The 20,777-nt window shown below is 48.1% G+C and overlaps 1 protein-coding gene across 1 annotated transcript in view; it reads left to right on the forward strand.

The window, feature by feature from the left end:
• Positions 1-2,895: 2,895 nt before the first annotated feature.
• Positions 2,896-20,777, forward strand: part of CLN3 (CLN3 lysosomal/endosomal transmembrane protein, battenin) — a 29,717-nt gene continuing 11,835 nt past the window's right edge. Inside the window, exons 1-6 of the mRNA XM_083152477.1 lie at positions 2,896-3,029; positions 3,889-3,967; positions 4,193-4,283; positions 5,981-6,035; positions 6,491-6,566; positions 6,659-6,744. Of these exons, the coding sequence (XP_083008603.1) occupies positions 2,978-3,029; positions 3,889-3,967; positions 4,193-4,283; positions 5,981-6,035; positions 6,491-6,566; positions 6,659-6,744 (439 nt within the window). The 5' untranslated portion in view covers positions 2,896-2,977. The remainder of the gene's footprint in view (positions 3,030-3,888; positions 3,968-4,192; positions 4,284-5,980; positions 6,036-6,490; positions 6,567-6,658; positions 6,745-20,777) is intronic.

The following is a 20,777-nucleotide window of genomic DNA, read 5'->3' on the forward strand; positions in this document are numbered from 1 at the left end:
TTTGGGAGCATGGTCTCAAGTTCACATGCCCTAGATTAGTGATGGACATAGTATCGCGATGGTTTGCAACCATCAATGTTTTTGATGCTATGGCAGTGTTTTACCATTTGATGGCGGCATTGTCATGTTTGCCGTCATGGTTGGTGTTGCAATGGTCCCTCCCATGTTGCAATGATCCCGCCCCCAGTCCTGCTGATTTTTGTGCATGCGCAAATCATATTAATAAAAAAATTATATCTAATTATTTTGATGCGATGGTCAGTTACCATCGTATTGAACGATTCCTCTCACACTGCTGTACACAGCTTTTCATAGAGTGGGGGAGCCTGGGGACTGCCGGCGTCTCCGTGAGTGCCGGGCAAACCACCAGAGTAATGTTCTTCTCACAAGGCCACGCATCTTTGGCGCATTGAAGGAGTGAAAAATGGGTAGTTTCACGGCGCCATCTTACGCTACGCTGTCAACGTAGGCCAACAGCTGCCTAGCGTAGTCAGTGTAGTGACTCCGCGGCAGTCCTGCGTAGTCAGGCCGCGTAGTCACCGTACTGTCCCCGCGAGCTGCAGCTCTGTCCCCGACGCCCCTAGCAAGCCTAGTGAGCGCTTCTCATACAGCTCCAGTAACCGCCAGATCCCCTGCGCTGACGGATCATGCTGGCACCGGCACAGAGGCGTTCCATCTGCCTGAGACGCACGAGCGTCTCATACGCAAGTGCGTTTCAGTAATTCGTTCGTCAGTGTACGGCAACCCTGCCCGTGCCCGTTTCAGGGAGACGGACAGGGTTAGGGGTTCGGTAGCGCATGCATCTCATGCACAAAGGGGGGGTGCAGTAGCAAGTGCGTCTCATGCACAATACAGGACGCATTTGCCAGTGCTCCATGTTACATACTGGCAAATGCCTCCATTTCAAACCCCCACTATCCACGCCAGCCCGAAGCGTGGCGAGCGGACGCGGTACATGTCCTTCCTACCGGTTCATACCCCCACTATCCACGACGGCGTGGACTTGTTTTTATAAAGTGTGGCGAGCGCAGTGGAAAACGAGCCCGAAGCATGGCAAGCGCAGTGAGCACCGCACGTGGACGCGGAATACATGTAATCCGCGTCCCCTCACGGGGCTCGCTGCGCTCGCCACGCTTTGGGCACTTTTTTAAATGAACTCCACGAGGACATGGATAGTGGGGGTATGAACAGGTCGGGAGGGCGCGTACCGCGTCTTCTCGCAGGGCTCGCTGCGAGGGCCACGCTTCGGGCTGACGTGGATAGTGGGGGTGTTTCAGGAACACATTCACACCTGTCATGTCAGGCAGGTTAAAAATGGTCAATGGTTCCCACACAATGTAATATGTGGTGACACAACGCTGACTGACTACGCTAATAACTGCGTAACGCTGACTTACTACGCTAATAACTGCGTAACGCTGACTGACTACGCTAACTGCATAAGCTCCAGTTAGGCGCGAACGTACACACAGCCGCAGACACAAGCTGACTATGCTGACTATACGACGCTGATGCTGACATGGAGACTGACGCTGACTACGTAACTGCCGCCGTGAAACTACACAAGTACCGAAAAATGTTAACTCCGTTATTTTGGGAGACATGCGCACATGGTGCATTCCTGTTACTATCTGAGTGTAATATATAATAAATAACAAACAGACGTCTTCACTATCACTTCTTTTCCCTGGTAACGAGGAGGGGACGATCTTATGGCCCACCAAACATGCTGCTCACAGAAGTTGTTGTCTTGTTCACCTACAATGATGAATTGCAACAGCGGCAGCAGGATGTGGTGTTGTGGTTTCAGCTCCCCCCTGGGCCTGCAATGTCCTATACTGACCAAGGGGAAGCAGTTCTGTCCTGCTGCTGCTGGTGCTGTGTTCTGTACTCCTTGCAGTGAGAGATAGGATAGAACTCAGCACGTGTCAGGGACGGCGCTACCAGTAGGCAGCTGCCTAGGGCGCTGGGATCTGGAGGGGGCTACACCGAGTCTCCCAATTACATAATGAAGGTCTATGAGGAAGAAATCCGTGTTGTACACAATGCAGGCGATGGCTGTGGAGCTGGGGTTTGGGGAGGGGTGTCAGTAGGTTTGTTCAGGGTGCTGAGAAGCCGTAAGGCCCCCATACACTGCGGGATCTTGAGCCGCCCAGGATGTTCCTGGGCGTCATGTTCGCATGCAATGTATGTGACATTGAATAAACAGGGACATTGGGGGTTATTCTGGTTCACTCGGAAAGGCACAATCACTCTCTAATGGACAAAACCATGTGCAGTGCAGGTGGGGCAGATGTAACATGTGCAGAGAGAGTTAGATTTGGGTGGGGTTTTACTTCAAAGTGAGATCTATATTGCAGTATAAGAATGAAGCAGCCAGAAACAATAAAACACCCAAATCTAATTCTCTCTGCACATGTTACATCTGCCCCACCTGCAGCGCACGTGGTTTTGTCCATTAGAGAGTGATTGTGCCTTTGCGAGTGAACCAGAATAATCCCCCATTCACAGTACTAATACCTGTGACTGCCTATAAAATCAGGGACTACTACCGAAATGATCGACATGGAGAAGGTCGACATAGTCAAAAAGTCGACACAATCAAAAGGTCGACATGAAAATCGTTGCCACGTTAAAATGTTTTTCTTATTTTATTTGGTGTTAATAGGACCCCCAGTTACTGTACCGCCTGCCTTCGTCATAGTAAAATCTGAGTAAAAAAAAAAGTTAAATAATGAAGTAAAAACCCCATGTCGACCATATGTTGCATCGACCACTGACATGTCGAACACACGGTATTGATCTGCTGACCAGATACCCATTGCAATCTCGCTAGAGAAGAGGTTGTTACTGGGTGACTGTTACTTTAAGGCTTCTTGCCCATAGTAACAGTAACCATGCAGGGGCGTGGCTGCAGACCAGGAAGTGCTGGCACCAGGAAGTAGTGTATATTATCCTGGAGCTGGAGAGAGCTGACATGGAGAGGAGAAGGATCAATAGTGGCGGCAGCTCTGACTCTGAATGGGAAGGTTAGAAGGGGCACAGGTGCTGGAATGTGGATCTCCAGTGGTGGTGCACTACAGCACCTAGCCAGCTATGCTGCTGGGGGACTACAGGTCCCAGCATGCACTGCCAGCTGTAGATCCCAGCGTGCCCATAATCATGCCATGCACTGATGTGGAATTAAAAGGCCTGGATTGCGTTGCCAACCACAGGTTACGGAACTACAGATAGCAGCATGCACTGCAAGCTGCTGGAGAACTGGAGGTCACAGCTTATGCAGTCATAGTCTGCTGTGGAACTACAGGTCCCAGCATATGCTGATGGAGAGACACAGGTCACAGCATTCACTGCTAACAGTAACGGAGAACTACTGTTCCCAGCATGCACTGTCATCCATAGGTGGAATTACAACACCCAAAATATTCTGCTGGCCACATACTAAGGTGGGACATTTCCCACCATGACCTTTTGGTACTGTAAACCTACAGGCCTCAGTCACCTACAGGCTGTTGTGGGACTACAAGTAGCAGCATGTCTTGCCAACAGGCTGTTGTGAAGCTGTCTTCAAGGCATATGCTGTTGTAGAACTACAAGTCCCAGCATGCAATTATAACCATGGCCTCTTGTGGAACTACTGTGTCGGACACAGACTCCTCTGCCAGGCATATGCTGTTGTTGAACTACAGGTTCCAGCATGAACTGCCAGACATAGGCTGCTAGACCTTCTAGGCTGTGCTGGGATTTGTATTCCTAAAGCGGGCCACACTTCACCTACAGGGAAGATTAAACCCGTAACCACTGCATGGCCTCCTGTGAATTGGATGTTGTTCTCTGAAGAGGTTCTGCAGCAGCTGAAGTGTTCATCTTTGTCATCCTGTGTTACAGAAGATCCTAGAGATGGCCCATCAGCCCCCTCCTCCCAGGTGCAGGACCGCTCCCACTGGAGGAACTTGTCAGCATTTTGGTAAGCAGTCCCGACTGTCTCACGGCTGTCTCTCTCATTACACAGTGCAGCTCTCACTCACTTAGCAGTCTAATACATTAATGACCCTATAATTGTTAGTGCTATATAAACAAACAGTAATTATAATAATAATTGTTCTGATAATTATATTCAGACTTAGAACACAGGTCGCGCTGTCTGTTGCGCAGTCTCGCGTCACTGTCCTATTTATTTTCTGTCTCTCAGGTTCCTGGGGCTGTGCAATAACTTTGCCTACGTGGTGATGCTGAGCGCGGCGCATGACATCCTGCGCACAGAGACCAATCAGACCACAAGTGTGAGTGTTCCTTTCAGAGACATCTGTCATTTCTGGTATCGGTAACAGGCAATCAGCATAAGAAATCATATTCAGTATGTTAGCATTAGACCAGGGTGTGTGTGTGTTACGTTTAATCCCTAGTGGGTGACATATGGCGCACATACACATGTGGGTATGGAATGCGACTTCCATAACTCACCGCGACAAATCGCATGTGTCAAGTGACGCTATGCGTGTACTCACTGGTTGAATGTTGTGTCGATAAATATTTTGTGTTTTTAACCACATGCGATCGTTCGAAATGTGATCGGCAGTTGGCAGGAGGATGGGTGTCCGTGTACCGGAGCAGGAGGGATTGTGGGCAGCAAAATATGTAAAACATTTCAAAACACTGGGTGGCCCTCTGATTGGCTGAGAGCGCTGTGGCCGCCTGAATGTAAAGCCTCCGATTGGCTGAGAGCTCTCACAGCCAATCAGGACCCGCCGATGACTACCGCTGCCTGCCAGCCCTGCTACTGCCCGCTACACCGCCGCCCACCAGCAGAGGAAGGGTTGAGTTTACTTATTGGACCCCTGCTAGATGCCGGTGTCAGTATTCTGATTGCCAGTATCCTGTCCGACAGTCCTCTGTATGGGCAGTTTCACTCGCTCCGACTCCTGCCAGAAACCGTGCGGTCCCCACTTAGAATAATTTACAGCAATCTGTCCTTTTATACGGGAAGGTCGCAGCGTGCCCGCCGGGTAGCAGCCGGATCATACCACTGCAGAGGACGGCTGTCCCGTCCTCACAGGTCAGTGTTTGCTGAGGGCAATGGGGGCCTGTCACACACACTGGTCATTAGGTGTGCGGTTTTAGCTCTCCACCGCCACCAAACTGACGTCACTTTAGTTTCCAACCACAAATTTACACAGAGCCGGTGCATGTGAAAGGAACAACTGTCAGGCAAAAAGCTGGACAAAGTGTGTCCGGCTTTTTGCCTTCCGGTTAAAACCGGTGTATGTGAAATAGCCCTATGGATCCCATTTCAACCTGTGTAATTCATACTGTAGTATCATCTGCCTACTTATAATGGAACACATCCTGGTAACTGAATGCTGAGGACTTAGGGTTATTTCACACACTCTGGCTCCTGCCGGGCGGCGAAACCCCACACGGCCAGGAAGCCGTGCCGCACACAGCAGTTTACAATGGTGGGGATGGCCACAGCCCGGTAGCCGTCCTTCCAGTGGTGGGATCTGGCTGCAACGGGGCGGTCGAGCCATGGCCGTCCCGTGTGAATGGACCCAATCGTGTCCATTAACAAATACTGTGTGCGGCACTGCATTTGGCCATGCGGGGTTTAGCCGCCCGGCAGCAGCCGGAGCGTGTGAAATAGCCCTTAGTGTACCTGTCGCCCATATAAGTACAGTAATGGCATCCGCACTGGGTCAGACAGGGACCCATCGAGCTCTTAGGGATAACTCGTCGCCCAGTGATCACATCATTATAAGTGCTTGTCTATTGGTGGTGTATAAGGAACAGAGGGTCACCGTGTTATATGTCTGGATCCAGCAGGACAGTGATAGGCTGCACCTGCTTTTATCAATTGCTCCCACAGAACTCTGACTGTTTATATCTCAGCTGATATTGGGACATGTGTACTCTTTATCCTGCATTGTTTGATTATGGTTTGTGTAATATTCAGATTTCATGATGTCTTTTTGCTTCCTCCCAGCACAATGTGACAAACTCCAGCAAATACGACTGCAACCAGATCTCCACCGCGTTACGTACCCGAGCTTCTCACCAGCACAGAGACCGTTCTGTATGGCCGCCTCTGTGCGTTGAATGAGTTGGGAGGAGGCACAGATGAGGCGCAGAACACTATTTCTATGTGACAGCTACACAATGAAGCAGGATGTGCAGTGATGTATAGTGATCAGATGGGAGATTAGTACATAACAATGACTGTGTATTGGGTCACTGGACACGGGTATAGATCACGGCCCATGTCTATGTCAACAGTAGCAAAAAGTCTACACAAGAAAAATTCTGTCTCCTGTTTTGTGGTCTTGCTTGGTTCCGGTGTAATCTCTTTTTGTATACTGGTGTCCTCTCTTTCCTCTTTGTTGTAATGTCTCTGACACTGTCTCTTGGCGTAATCTCTTGTCTCTGTCTCTTGGCGTAATCTCTTGTCTCTGTCTCTTGGGGTAATCTCTTGTCTCTGGATGTCTCTTACAGGCAGTCCTCCTTGCTGACATTTTGCCGACGCTGGTTATTAAGTTTACAGCTCCATTCTACATCCACCGGATCCCATACAAGTGAGATATATTCTGTCCTGCCCCTCAGCACCCTATATCTGTGTGACTCTTCCTTGCTCTCCTAGTCACGGCTCTCTCTTTTCACCTCTCAGTTACAGGGTGTCTCTCTGCATTATCACAGCAGCCGCCAGCTTTCTGGTGGTGTCATTCTCTACGCACATCGCTCTGAGTCTGCTCGGTGAGTGACATCCAGCATCTGTGTGTGTGCGGGGTACTGGGACACGCAGACTTTATAACACACCATGTGCCGGCACGTGTAGCTGTGTACGGGGTACTGGGACACGCAGACTGTATAACACACCATGTGCCGGCACCTGTAGCTGTGTACGGGGTACTGGGACACGCAGACTATATAACGCACCGTGTGCCGGCACGTGTAGCTGTGTGCGGGGTACTGGTACACGCAGACTGTATAACACACCATGTGCCGGCACGTGTATCTGTGTGCGGGGTACTGGTACACGCAGACTGTATAACACACCATGTGCCGGCACGTGTAGCTGTATACGGGGTACTGGTACACGCAGACTGTATAACACACCATGTGCCGGCACGTGTAGCTGTGTGCGGGGTACTGGTACACGCAGACTGTATAACACACCGTGTGCCGGCACCTGTAGCTGTGTATGGGGTACTGGTACACGCAGACTGTATAACACACCGTGTGTCTGCACGTGTAGCTGTGTATGGGGTACTGGTACACGCAGACTGTATAACACACCGTGTGTCTGCACGTGTAGCTGTGTACGGGGTACTGGTACACGCAGACTGTATAACACACCGTGTGCCGGCACGTGTAGCTGTGTACGGGGAACTGTTACATGCAGACTGTATAACACACTTGTGCCGGCACGTGTAGCTGTGTACGGGGTACTGGTACACGCAGACTGTATAACACACCGTGTGCCGGCACCTGTAGCTGTGTATGGGGTACTGGTACACGCAGACTGTATAACACACCATGTGCCGGCACGTGTAGCTGTGTACGGGGTACTGGTACACGCAGACTGTATAACACACCATGTGCCGGCACGTGTAGCTGTGTGCGGGGTACTGGTACACGCAGACTGTATAACACACCGTGTGCCGGCACGTGTATCTGTGTGCGGGGTACTGGTACACGCAGACTGTATAACACACCGTGTGCCGGCACGTGTAGCTGTGTATGGGGTACTGGTACACGCAGACTGTATAACACACCGTGTGTTGGCACGTGTAGCTGTATACGGGGTACTGGTACACGCAGACTGTATAACACACCATGTGCCGGCACGTGTAGCTGTGTGCGGGGTACTGGTACACGCAGACTGTATAACACACCATGTGCCGGCACGTGTAGCTGTATACGGGGTACTGGTACACGCAGACTGTATAACACACCGTGTGTTGGCACGTGTAGCTGTATACGGGGTACTGGTACACGCAGACTGTATAACACACCATGTGCCGGCACGTGTAGCTGTGTGCGGGGTACTGGTACACGCAGACTGTATAACACACCGTGTGTTGGCACGTGTAGCTGTGTATGGGGTACTGGGACACGCAGACTGTATAACGCACCTGTAGCTGTGTATGGGGTACTGGTACACGCAGACTGTAGAACACATGTTAATGCCGATGAATTATGACCAAAGTAACAATAAGTGAAAAGCGTAGGTTACGTATTATGTCCGTAACCTGCGTACCCTTTATACCTAACTACGTGCGAACAAAGCGTAGCGCAGCGTAGCGTACCTTTATTGTGTATTATACACCCAAGAACCAATACCTTAATAAGAGATTCCTTCGCAGTAATTTGTCTCTAATCTGCGATTATACCTTTAAGGACAGTGTCCGTAATATACCTTTATCGCTAAGTGCGAATAACAGACACAAACCACAGTATAGAAGTAAGGAGATAAGAACTCCGTAAAAGGTTGTATTTAAGTCCCTAATGGACAAAAGGGGGTTACAGGAATAGAAAATACAGGTTTAACAGGTAATACAATAGACTAACAATGAATACAATAATTAGGCTCTACTAAGGGGAAGAGAAACAGATACAGGATACAATCAGCCAACAATACAATAAGAATAAATACCGTGAATGCAACCGTTACCGTCTCATCAAATATGCGAAGCGCAGTCCGGTCAGAGCTCGCTATCGTTCAGGGTTGAACTATAGCCCGGTTGAAGGTCAGGGAAAGAAAGATGTGCCGAAGTGACCGTGGCTGTTCTGGGTCGCCTATCTTATAGGGTCAGAAAGGGGAGGTCAAAGGCCATTCCCATTGGTCAGAGATCGTATGTCAGGTCCACTGTGATTGGGGGTTAGCTGAGGCACCTGGTTTGAATAGGTGCAGGGGAGTGAACTTTAGGAGTCCTTTGTTTGTTAGTATCGTCGTCAGAGATTGTAAACAGCTGTAGAAACCGGTTACATCTAGATTCCTTTGTTATATACTTTCAACCGAAACTGTCTTGGGAATATGGAATTATGTCCATAACTATCGGGCCGTGTCTATTGCGAAATATTCGCAATGACCGAAATACTGCGCATAAGAGACGGAGCGGAACGGTACTAAACACTATACAGATAGATGTATGCAATGCTAACTAAGCTATGTGTGGCGTTCTAAACCTTTAACTATATTTTATTTAATGTAAGTATGTTATTATGAATTTATGTGTGATAGTATGGCTGCGCTTCTGGTCCACTTTGTCACACATACTCGGGTATGGAAACTTTATTTGCGCAACTCTGCGAACCAAAATGGCGGCCATACTATCCTAAAATGGCGTGTGTGCAACTCGACTTCCACAGTCCACCCTTTAACAGTAAATATAAAACTGTTACAATACAAAACATTTTACACAGCAATACAAAAATTCATAATCCTAACAGAGAAATTGGGATCCATGAATTAAACATATAAGGGGAGTAAACCATCTTCTCTTGGCCGATCCAGGATCATGGATAAACGATGGGCCGCATTTATCGAACAATCTACTCAGGGTCACGAAGGATAATGTACAATTTTTGGGATAAAAATAAAAACAAGGGAGGTTACAACATATACACGTTCACAAATATGGTTTCTTTAAAGGGAGGTGGTTTCGATTCTAGGGTCATATACCAAACCCTGGTCTTCCTCTGTATCTCTCGTTCTTACACTCATGATTTCGGTACGTTTTGCCTTTCCCCGGGTCACCACCTTTAAACATTTGAACAATAGCACAAAGACTATGATGGCACCACCGATACAGAGAAGGAGTTTCCCTATGTTAGCGATGATTCCTTGCGCCCATTCTCCTAAACCGGAGAACCAGTGCATTGGATTCAACCAGGAGGTCCATTCGCTAACTTTGTTACCTATTTCTGCCAGGCTGATATTATGTTCCCTTCTAAATTCCCATTTAAGCTGAAGAATCTCATCCATCCGATGATCGATAATTTCTTCTGGGTCTTCAGTATTGTTGGTGATATATGTACAACATTTCACCCCAAACTGTGTAGAGAGGGTGACACAATATCCTCCTGTCATAGCTGTCAGATAGTTCAACACCATCCGATGTTGGACTAGCTCTCTTTTATACGCTTGCAATTCCTTCCCAGTGTATCTAAAAGTGTCATCATAAATCTCAGTGATGTTATCTACCAAGCTGGCTAATGCTTGTATATATTTAAAATTTATGACTCCTCTGGCGGTATGGGTGATATCTAATGCAATGAGGAGTTGGATACCGAACGACTCGTGTATCATTTCAGAAGCTAGGGTTCTTTCTTGATTGTTAAATCCCTTTTATGGATTTGATCATAATGGGTATGAGTGTAAGGAGGAGGTATACCTCTGTGTATGCTCACCATCTCATCATGTGTGAGGGTCATCACTTCAGGTAATACTCTACCTAGGTAACAAATTCCAACGTAGTTCATGGAGAGCCATATGTACGCCCTTCTACCACAAATATAATAAACATTGTGACAAAACGAGATGGACCTGGACTGAGAACCTTCATATTCACCTCTCGTTTCTCACAGTGTAATGTACTTTTTAATCCTTGGCCCAGTTTATACACAAGAGCACCTGTGAGTTATGTGTATTATTATGTACTGTTATCAGGTCTATACTGCGGGATTGTAAGTATTGGAGAGATACAGGTCATTGCCATAGTGTGGGACAGAAAGCAGAGCCAGGTAGCTGGGCTAGCTAATTACCATGTGTATCACAGTCCCTAGTCCATTGTGGGAGGTGTGATAGGTGTTGCTGGTAATGTAGCAGAACAATGCCTGAGTGACTGATAAAATAGCTGCCAGACAAAGAGATGTATCTAGGTAACCTGGGAGATAATAGGTCAGACCCCCCCAGGGGATGTACAATGGGCCTCTGCTGCACTATATTGGCTGACCCAGCATTGGGATATCTGAGCCCACCCCCTGAGTAGACTTTGTGGCACCAGGGGGGATCTGCCAGCCAGGTATATAAGGAGAACAGTTTCTCTATGGAGAGATTCTATCCTGGTGGATCCTGTAAGTAAGACATCAGAGGAAACCCTACCAGGACACAGGGTTGTCTAGCTAACGGTAGTGGTAAGGCTGCAGGATACTGAGATTGCTATATCAGGGCACTGACTGCGAGAGGCTGCAGGAGGATCTATGCTACCAATTATCCTGTACCATGTGACCATCTTTTCTGTTGTGCTGTCATAATAAAGACTTATTTTTAATAAAGTCTTGTCTGCCCGAGTGATTTGCATCCCACCAAGGGTAACCACCTTCCCAGCTAAGGGTGGTTTCCTCACATTTGGCGGCAGCAGTGGGATCACTCGGTCCGGTTTGACAAGAACCGGGAAGGCTGTGAGGGACACAAGCGATTGTGGTCTAAGAGCCTTGCAGGGACAGCACAACACAGACTGGACCTTTCCCTACTCGATGAGGCAGTCTAGATGAAAATAGCAAAAGACCCAATGGCGGAATTTGCCCAAGTCAGGAGTTATGCTTCAGGGATCGTGAAGGCCAAGGAATCAGCTGAGGAACAGGAGCAGCCCCGAATATTTGTGCTAAGTGATGGGGGCAAGTTATTTGCAAAACGGGCTGAAGTGAATTTTATCAAGGAAGGGCAGGATAACTTCCTACAGGTGGAGAGGGAATCGGCCAAGGAGACTGGGGTGAGTTACTATACAACTTCACTACCCAAGGAGCAGACACGATTGGAACCCTCAGAGCTGGCACTGCTTTATCGGGAGCAGCCAGAAAGTCTCCCTGAGATCACAGCTACTGTACAGACCAAACCCACCAAAGGTCAGTCAGCATTGCGCACTAAAAGCTGCGACTATGGTCAGCTTCTCCAAGAGCTGCAGGAAGTCCTGGGTCAGTGGATCTGGAGAAAAGGGCTCGGGTCAGTAAAAACAGGGCTGCCTGAGATTTTACTCAGCCTACAGGAATGGGTGGCCCAGTGGAAGCCACAGTCCCAGGACATGTCAGAAAAGGGGCAGAAGGAAGGCCCAATGCGACCTAGCAACCGAGGACCAGAGATATCACACCAGGGACAAGTCTGGAAGCAGTGTCATCGATGTGGCCACTGGGGACATATCCATCGGGAGTGTCCCAGGAAGAGATTTCAATTGAAACAATCACCACCCATGGGTGTTGTGGGCAGGAGCAATCCCCAGAACAACAAACACTACCACCGTGATGCACCAGAGGTGAGGGTGGCAGGTGCCAATGGCCATTTTGTGGCTTGTGGAAAGGAGAGTGCAAGGCAGCAGAAGAATTTCTACCCCTACACACCAGTGACAACCAGACGCCAGCAGCCCATTTTCTCCATCTCTGGACCTCTGAGGGTGAGTAGCCAAGACCATCCTGAAGGTGGGTTAGTAATGGGGGAGGAGGATAAGTCTAGAATGAGAGAAGCCCAGTTACTAGATCCAGAACTAGAAGGAATACGGGCAATAGCAGACATGGCATATGAGACAGGGATGCCAGAGGAATGTATTTGGGTGGATGGATTACTGTATACGGTGTCTAGTCTGAATAATAGGTGCAGGCTGGTAGTCCCACATGAATATCAGAGTCGGTTCCTAGTTCAGGCCCATGTCACCGGTGGTACAGAGCATTTGGGAAAACGGAGAACACGAGCTCTGCTCAAGCAGCATTTCATGTGGCTAGGGTTAGCAAGGGATGTAGACCGCTACGTAGCTAACTGTGCAGACTGCCAGAATAAGGTACAGCAGGGCTACATCAGTGGCAGGCAGACGCAGGAGGTTGGAAGGCTGCATAAACAGCAGGATATTGAGGGCTGTGTGCTGTCAGTAGTCCCTGTAGGAGTTAGTGAACATCAGGAATCCTGCAGGCAGTCTGTCCATAAGCAGATGCAGACTGGGGAAATGACAAACTCCAGGACAGATAGGAACAGGCGAAGGTGTAGACATAGCCAGGCAATCATAGAAAGGCAGTGGGGAGGTCATTCAGACAGTAAGGCTCAGAGTAGCTACTGGAGAAGGAGACAAAGACTCCCTGCAGAGGTTCGGGGAACTGGTCAGTGCTGGCGGCTACAAGAACACAACATGGGGACACATGTGAATGCTGGAGTCTGTGCACATCCAAGCAGGAGTTCGCTCAACTTACAGAGGACAACCTATACCCTACGGTAGGGTCTGCAGAAAAGACTTGGGCTCAAGTTTAAAAAGTGGCGGAGGTGTGTGACAAAACGAGATGGACCTGGACTGAGAACCTTCATATTCACCTCTCGTTTCTCACAGTGTAATGTACTTTTTAATCCTTGGCCCAGTTTATACACAAGAGCACCTGTGAGTTATGTGTATTATTATGTACTGTTATCAGGTCTATACTGCGGGATTGTAAGTATTGGAGAGATACAGGTCATTGCCATAGTGTGGGACAGAAAGCAGAGCCAGGTAGCTGGGCTAGCTAATTACCATGTGTATCACAGTCCCTAGTCCATTGTGGGAGGTGTGATAGGTGTTGCTGGTAATGTAGCAGAACAATGCCTGAGTGACTGATAAAATAGCTGCCAGACAAAGAGATGTATCTAGGTAACCTGGGAGATAATAGGTCAGACCCCCCCAGAGGATGTACAATGGGCCTCTGCTGCACTATATTGGCTGACCCAGCATTGGGATATCTGAGCCCACCCCCTGAGTAGACTTTGTGGCACCAGGGGGGATCTGCCAGCCAGGTATATAAGGAGAACAGTTTCTCTATGGAGAGATTCTATCCTGGTGGATCCTGTAAGTAAGACATCAGAGGAAACCCTACCAGGACACAGGGTTGTCTAGCTAACGGTAGTGGTAAGGCTGCAGGATACTGAGATTGCTATATCAGGGCACTGACTGCGAGAGGCTGCAGGAGGATCTATGCTACCAATTATCCTGTACCATGTGACCATCTTTTCTGTTGTGCTGTCATAATAAAGACTTATTTTTAATAAAGTCTTGTCTGCCCGAGTGATTTGCATCCCACCAAGGGTAACCACCTTCCCAGCTAAGGGTGGTTTCCTCACAAACATCGTCAGGGAGAAAGTAAGGGACAGAGTATTTCATGATCTTGTCACACATTATCCATAAGAACATCCCCGTCCCCTGCTCCCTGACTCGTTCCTCACATGTTTCTGGCTGTAGGGTCATATTACAGTAGCCGGCTGATACTCTGCCGGCCATCATTTTACTTTTCTTCACCGTGTAAACATATTTATAGTGTCTTCCACTGGTTCGGATCTTTAACAATAATTCCTTATCAATGGGCTCTCCATCTGGACGCTGGGAGTAAGTTATTGTCTGGTTGTGCCATGTCACTTCCCAAGTACCAATCGTTCTGGAACTCGAGAAGTCCATACATACCAGGGATTTATCCACTTGGTATGGGTGTAATCTAAGACTAGGGGACCTGGTATACAGGTATCTCTTATCCAGTGGCCTCCCTTTATTTAATACACTTATCTCAGAAATATTAAGCGGGTATGGGACTAGGCCTACACTACTCCTTTTATGTAGCACTTGTAAACACACCCAGCATTCTGTTTGGTTTAAGACCTTACCCACTAGTGAGTGGTAATCACTCAAAGGATGTCGGCCTGTAGTTGCCTTACTTGTCGACTGACATCGCTGGATGCATTCTTCTTCCATTTTAGGTTGACAATATCTACAGACACAGTACTCACCAGACAATAACTCATCACATAGCCCTTGAACTACGTTCTCCTCATACCTTTTACCTTCTCCTGTCATGGGCAAAGTATCAAGCTGGTTTAGGGATTCTACCTCACCCATATCTGGGTCCATTATTACACTGTCAGAACTCCGCTCCGATCGCTCTAGAATGTGGCAGCCACCGAGTATCCTTGGATGAAGAAGAGGAAACAGAAAGAAAACAAAGAAATAGATGCATAACTGTGAACCTGTTGCTTGGAGTCCTTCCATCATCTCTACCAGGGGACCTTTATTTGCTCTGCTCTTGGACCTTTGTTCGCTCAGGTTGCTCGACCTTGGCTGCTTTTCAGTCTTCCCGGAACAATGCTTCTAGCGACACTTCTTCTCTTTCGCTCTCTGCACACTGGGACTCTGGGTTACTGGCTTTCTTGCATTGGGACGAATGTATCCAAGTCTCTCTCTCTGCGACTTTAATCGATGTAGTGCTGGTCAACAAAACTTGGTACGGTCCTTCCCAACGGTCTATCAAACAACCTGAGCGTAAAAAATTTCGGATCATAACAAAGTCTCCTGGTTTAAGATTATGACAATTCTCGGTAGGCATATCAGGGTTCAGTAAATTCAGCTCCTTTTGTTGTTTACTTAGCTGTTTGTTTAGCTTTAGGATATACTGTACAGTTAGCTCATTGTTACATTTGAGATCATCCTGTGGGTCTATCATGATGTGTGGCTGCCGACCAAACAGTATCTCGAAGGGGGACAAGTTGAGCGGAGCCCTGGGAGTGGTCCTAATGCTATACAGCACAATAGGCAGTGCCTCTGGTCATAACAACCCTGTTTCAGCCATAACTTTACCCAATTTGTTCTTAATAGTACCATTCATTCTCTCAACTTTGGCGCTCGCCTGGGGACAATATGGAGTATGAAGTTTACTATTAATCCCCAGGAGTTTACACATGATTTGGAAGACCTCTCCTGTGAAATGAGTGCCTCTGTCACTCTCAATGACCTTTGGGATACCATATCTACAGACAAACTCCTGACATATTTTCTTTGCTGTAAAGGTAGCAGTGTTGGAGGCAGCGGGGAAAGCCTCCACCCAACTGGAAAACATGTCAACACAAACCAATACATATTTCAAATTTCTACAGGGTGGTAACTGTATGAAGTCGATTTGTATTACCTGGAAAGGGCCTTCTGTAGGAGGGATGTGGGATGGCTCTGTTGGGATGGCTTTTCCAACGTTCTTCCTCAAACAGGTGAGGCATGACATTGCCACTCTACCTGCTTGAGAAGCGAACCCTGGTGCACACCAGTAGGCCTTTACCAGCTTGCACATACCTTCCTTCCCAAGATGTGTCAGCCCATGGGCCGCCTCGGCTAGACTAGGAAGGTATGCCCTGGGGGCCACTGGTTTCCCGTGTCCATCTCTCCAAAGTCCGGTGGACTCTTGGCCACATCCCTTCGACTTCCATACTGCTCTTTCCTGTGGGGAACACAAATTCTGCATGTCTTATCAGTTTGGATGTGGATACCATGTTCAGTGTACAAAGGTTGGTAGGATGGGTGAAAATATTTACAGGGCATGCGGCCCTTTTCGCTGCCTCATCAGCGCGGCTGTTACCAAGTGACACCGGGTCCTTCTCTGATGTGTGAGCTTTGCACTTGATAACAGCCACTCTGTCTGGAAGCTGGATAGCTCCCAGAAGTCTCCTAATGTATGTCGCATGCGCCACTGGTGTGCCAGCCGCCGTCATGAAATTTCGGAGGCGCCATAGGGCTCCAAAATCATGCACTACTCCGAAAGCATATCTGGAGTCGGTATATATGTTAACTGATTTTCCCTTGGCCAGTTCACATGCTCTGGTCAGTGCCACCAGTTCCGCTACTTGTGCTGAGTGAGGTGGTCCCAAGGGTTCAGCTTCCACAATACCTTCTCCATCTACTACCGCATAGCCTGTGCACAGCTCTCCCGTCTCCGTCTGTCTATGACAGCTACCATCAGTGAATAAGGTTATGTCTACCTCACTTAATGGGCTGTCGCTTATGTCAGGACGCGCTGTAAAGGTCTGATTCAGGTAGGTCATGCAATCATGCTTATCCTCACCATCACTAAACTCTGCTTTACCATTTTCAGCAACATTCCCATCACCCTCCACCCTTTGTGCCTTGGAGGGCACATGAGGAAGGAATGTGGCTGGGTTTAGTGTGTTGCATCTTTTGATGGTAATATTTACTGGGGCCATCAGCGCCAGTTCCCATTTGGTGAACCGTGCTGAGGACACATGACGTGTTTGGGCAGAATTTAGGAGGGCAGAGACAGCGTGGGGAGCATGAACAGTTAAATCGTGTCCCAACACCACGTCCTCACTCTTGCTTACTAGTTGTGCTATTGCGGCCACACTTCGTAAGCAAGTTGGGAGTGAGCGTGCTACTGTGTCCAGCTGGCCACTGTAGTACGCTACTGGTCGGTTGGCATCACCATGTTTTTGTACAAGTACTCCTGCCGCACACCCAGCTTATTCAGTTCCGTACAGTTCAAAGGGTTTCCCATAATCTGGCATTTCGAGTGCTGGGGCCTTTGTTAGGCTCACCTTTAGTTCCTCGAAAGCCAGCTCAGATTCCTCAGTATGAGAGACCCGATCTGGCTTAGTTGAGGAAACCATCTCTTGTAGTGGTAATGCCAGAATAGAGAATCCTGGGATCCAATTGCGACAGTATCCACACATGCCTAGGAACGTACGGATCTGGTGCTGGGTCTGTGGCAGTACCATGTTCTGAATCGCTTGGATTCGGTCGTCGGTGAGGTGTCTCAGCCCTTGGGTAAGGCAGTGGCCCAGATACTTAACCCTGGTCTGGCATAATTGTAGCTTATCCTTTGATACTTTATGTCCTGTCTCTGAGAGATGCATCAGCAACTGTCTAGTGTCATCTACTGATGACTCCAGTGACTCAGAACACAACAATAAGTCATCGACATATTGTATCAGTATCGAACCACTCATGGGTTGAAAGGATTGTAAACAATCATGCAAGGCCTGGGAGAAGATGCTGGGGCTGTCTATGAATCCCTGGGGGAGTCGTGTCCAAGTATACTGTACTCCTCTGTAGGTAAAGGCGAACAGATACTGGCTGTCAGGGTGTAAAGGGACGGAGAAGAACGCTGAACACAAATCAATGACTGTGAAATGAGTACAGTGAGGTGGGATTTGCATTAGGATGACAGCTGGGTTTGGCACTACGGGGAATTGGCTCTCGACTACTTTAAATACTGCACTAGTCTGTAGCCCCTCCCCCCGCTCTTTTTCACAGGAAAGATGGGACTATTGGCCGTGCTGGAAGTTCTAACTAGGATTTCCTGTTGGAGCAATCTTTGGATCACTGGGTATACTCCTAGCTCAACTTCAGGTTTTAAAGGGTATTGCGGTATTTTTGGGGCTATCCTGCCTTCTTTTAAGCGGATCTCTACTGGAGCTACATTTGCCATCAGCCCAGCATCCTGTCCATCTTTAGTCCAAAGGGAACCCGGTATTTGTGCTGTAATTTCAGCTACCCTAGATGGATTTGATTCTACAACAGTGGAATACAACATTAGCCTCTGAGGACTGTCCAGCATATCTTGCACTTCTTGTGTAAGATTTCTAGGGGTGTCCAGGAATACCCCATCGGGGGTGCAATAGATGACACATCCCATTTTACATAGTAAATCTCTACCCAGGAGGTTAGTCGGGGCCGCTGCAGCCAACAAGAAGGAATGTTTGGTATGCAGAGGCCCGATTGTAACCTCCGCTGGTTTCGTCAGTGGGTAATGTTGTATTTTTCCTGTTACCCCAATTGCTGCTACTGATTGGTCAGTGAAACCCAAGTGAAGAGGAGTGTTGAGAACAGATCTGGCCGCCCCTGTATCAACCAAGAAGGTTTGCCTTACTCCAGCTATATCAACTTTCACCTTAGGTTCCTCTCTAAGGTGTTGTGTTAGTCTAACTGGCTGTAGGATACAGGTATGACCTGTTTCCTATTGTCTTACCTGGGTTGCCCTTAGTACAGTGTCAGCCATCAGATGGGGAGGAGGCATGTTGCGTGACCTGTCTGTCTCCTCCCATTGTCTAGGGGCTGGGTATCTCCGTGTCTCACCTTGGTGAGATTCCCATTCTCGCCTATGTGTTTTGTAACTCCTGGGGTTTCCTGACTTACATTGTGCTGAGTAGTGACCTTCCCTATTGCAGTTGTAACAGATAATTGGCTTTCTACCTGTGTCCCTGGTGTTTCGTTGGTATGCAGCTTTATTTGGGGCATTTGTAAGGGCTTGGATGCTAACCATCATCAGTTTATCAGTTTGCAGTTCCCTGTGCTTCTTAATGTTACGGTCGTGGTCCACAGCAGATTCCCGTAGGGCATCCACTGTCATTCCACGCCAATTTGGGAAAGAAGTTTGGACTCTGGTTCTCAGGTTTTCTCTAAGCCCTTCCACCAGCACAGAGACAATCATCTCCCTCAGGTGGGGGTCGTCCTTAGGCTCGGAGACACCAGTGTATTTTGATACCGCCATCAAACCCCGGCTGAAATATTCGCTAGCTACTTCACCATCTTTTTGTTTGATAGTGAATATCTTGCTATATTCCACTGCTGCAGGAAAATACACTCCCAACTGCAAGTTGATTAGGCGTATATTTTCCTGGTTGATCTCATCATTTATCTCCTTGTCCACTTTCAATCCACTATCCTGAATGAATTTCGGGATGTCTATATGAGTGGGGAGACAGGCCCTCAACATGATTCTCCAATCCTTGTTGGTGGGCTCATCAGAGTTTCCCAGATCCCTTACAAATTTCCGGCACAATGCCAGATCTTTCCTAGGATCAGGGAAATCTGTAATGATGGACCGCAGCTCTAACCGTGTCCATGGGTTTAGCATGGTCATTTTTCTGGTAGGTATCACACCCTCTCTGTCTGCCTTACCATAGGGAACCTCCAGTGTGCGTACAGGGTATGTTTGTACCACATCCGCATTACTGGGACCTGCTTGGGAGTCGTCTGTGTCTGTGCTGTGTTGTGCTTTCTTACCTGGGTCCAAGACTATGCTGTTGGCATCAGCCGTCTCCTCTTCCTGTGCTGGAGCCCCAGCAGCAGGTTTAGCCGGTTCAGCTTTTCCCTCAATCATGTTAATTGCATGGGAGACGGCCAGTGCCAACAGCTGCTCGTTTTCCTCTCGGGTTTCCTTATAAGGGGATAAGACAGGGTACAAGTTAGCAACGGTTACATTATTACTCATGTCAAGCTTATTAGTCATTAACCCCTTCGGCACATATGGGGGTGGGGGAGCTGTTACGGCTACGGTTGCATTTTTATTGTGGCTGATTGTATCTGGCACTGCCAGACGTCTGATTCCCCATTGTTCCTGTCCTTCCTTCTGCCACAATTTAAGAATTTCTATGTGCTTCACTCTCTTCTTACGATTGGAGAGTAGACATATTTCATCTTTTACTGCCGATAAGATTTCTGGATCGAAGCTACCAACACTGGGAAATTCTAACTTGCTGCCTTGTGTCATCTTTCTCCATTTATTTTGGTAAACAACTGCTTGTTTGCCGTGCTTACAGCACATAATAAAAGCCGCCGATCCTTTTGGTCGGCTTGCTTCCTCCCTATCTGACACGTTATCACAGCGTGACCCGTTATTACCCATAATTACAGGAATAAACGTTCACAGCTAGTAGATACCGGTGGGTTATTTAAGTTGAGAGCTCCCCAACCACTCACTTCTCCACACAGTGGCACTATTCCGCAATCAAGCGTGAAGCCCACAATGCGAGGTAATGTACTCAATCACCAAGTCTTTCAACTAGCAGCGAACTTCTAGTCAACTTGCAAGGTGCAGCCTAATTTTTCCAGGGTACAACAAACTTGTTTTCCTGTACCCCCAAAAATCGGATTTTCTAAAGTAGCTAATCGGATCACTGGGTTCCGATGTATCTTCTTGTACCCTCCTAGTGGATCAAAATAGGTAGTTCCACTGAAGGGGCAGTTCCTATGGGCACGTCGTCACGTGCACCCTGTCCTAACTGGACT

This window comes from Crinia signifera, chromosome 7 (assembly GCF_055691185.1).
Source record: "Crinia signifera chromosome 7, ASM5569118v1, whole genome shotgun sequence".
NCBI lineage: Eukaryota > Metazoa > Chordata > Amphibia > Anura > Myobatrachidae > Crinia > Crinia signifera.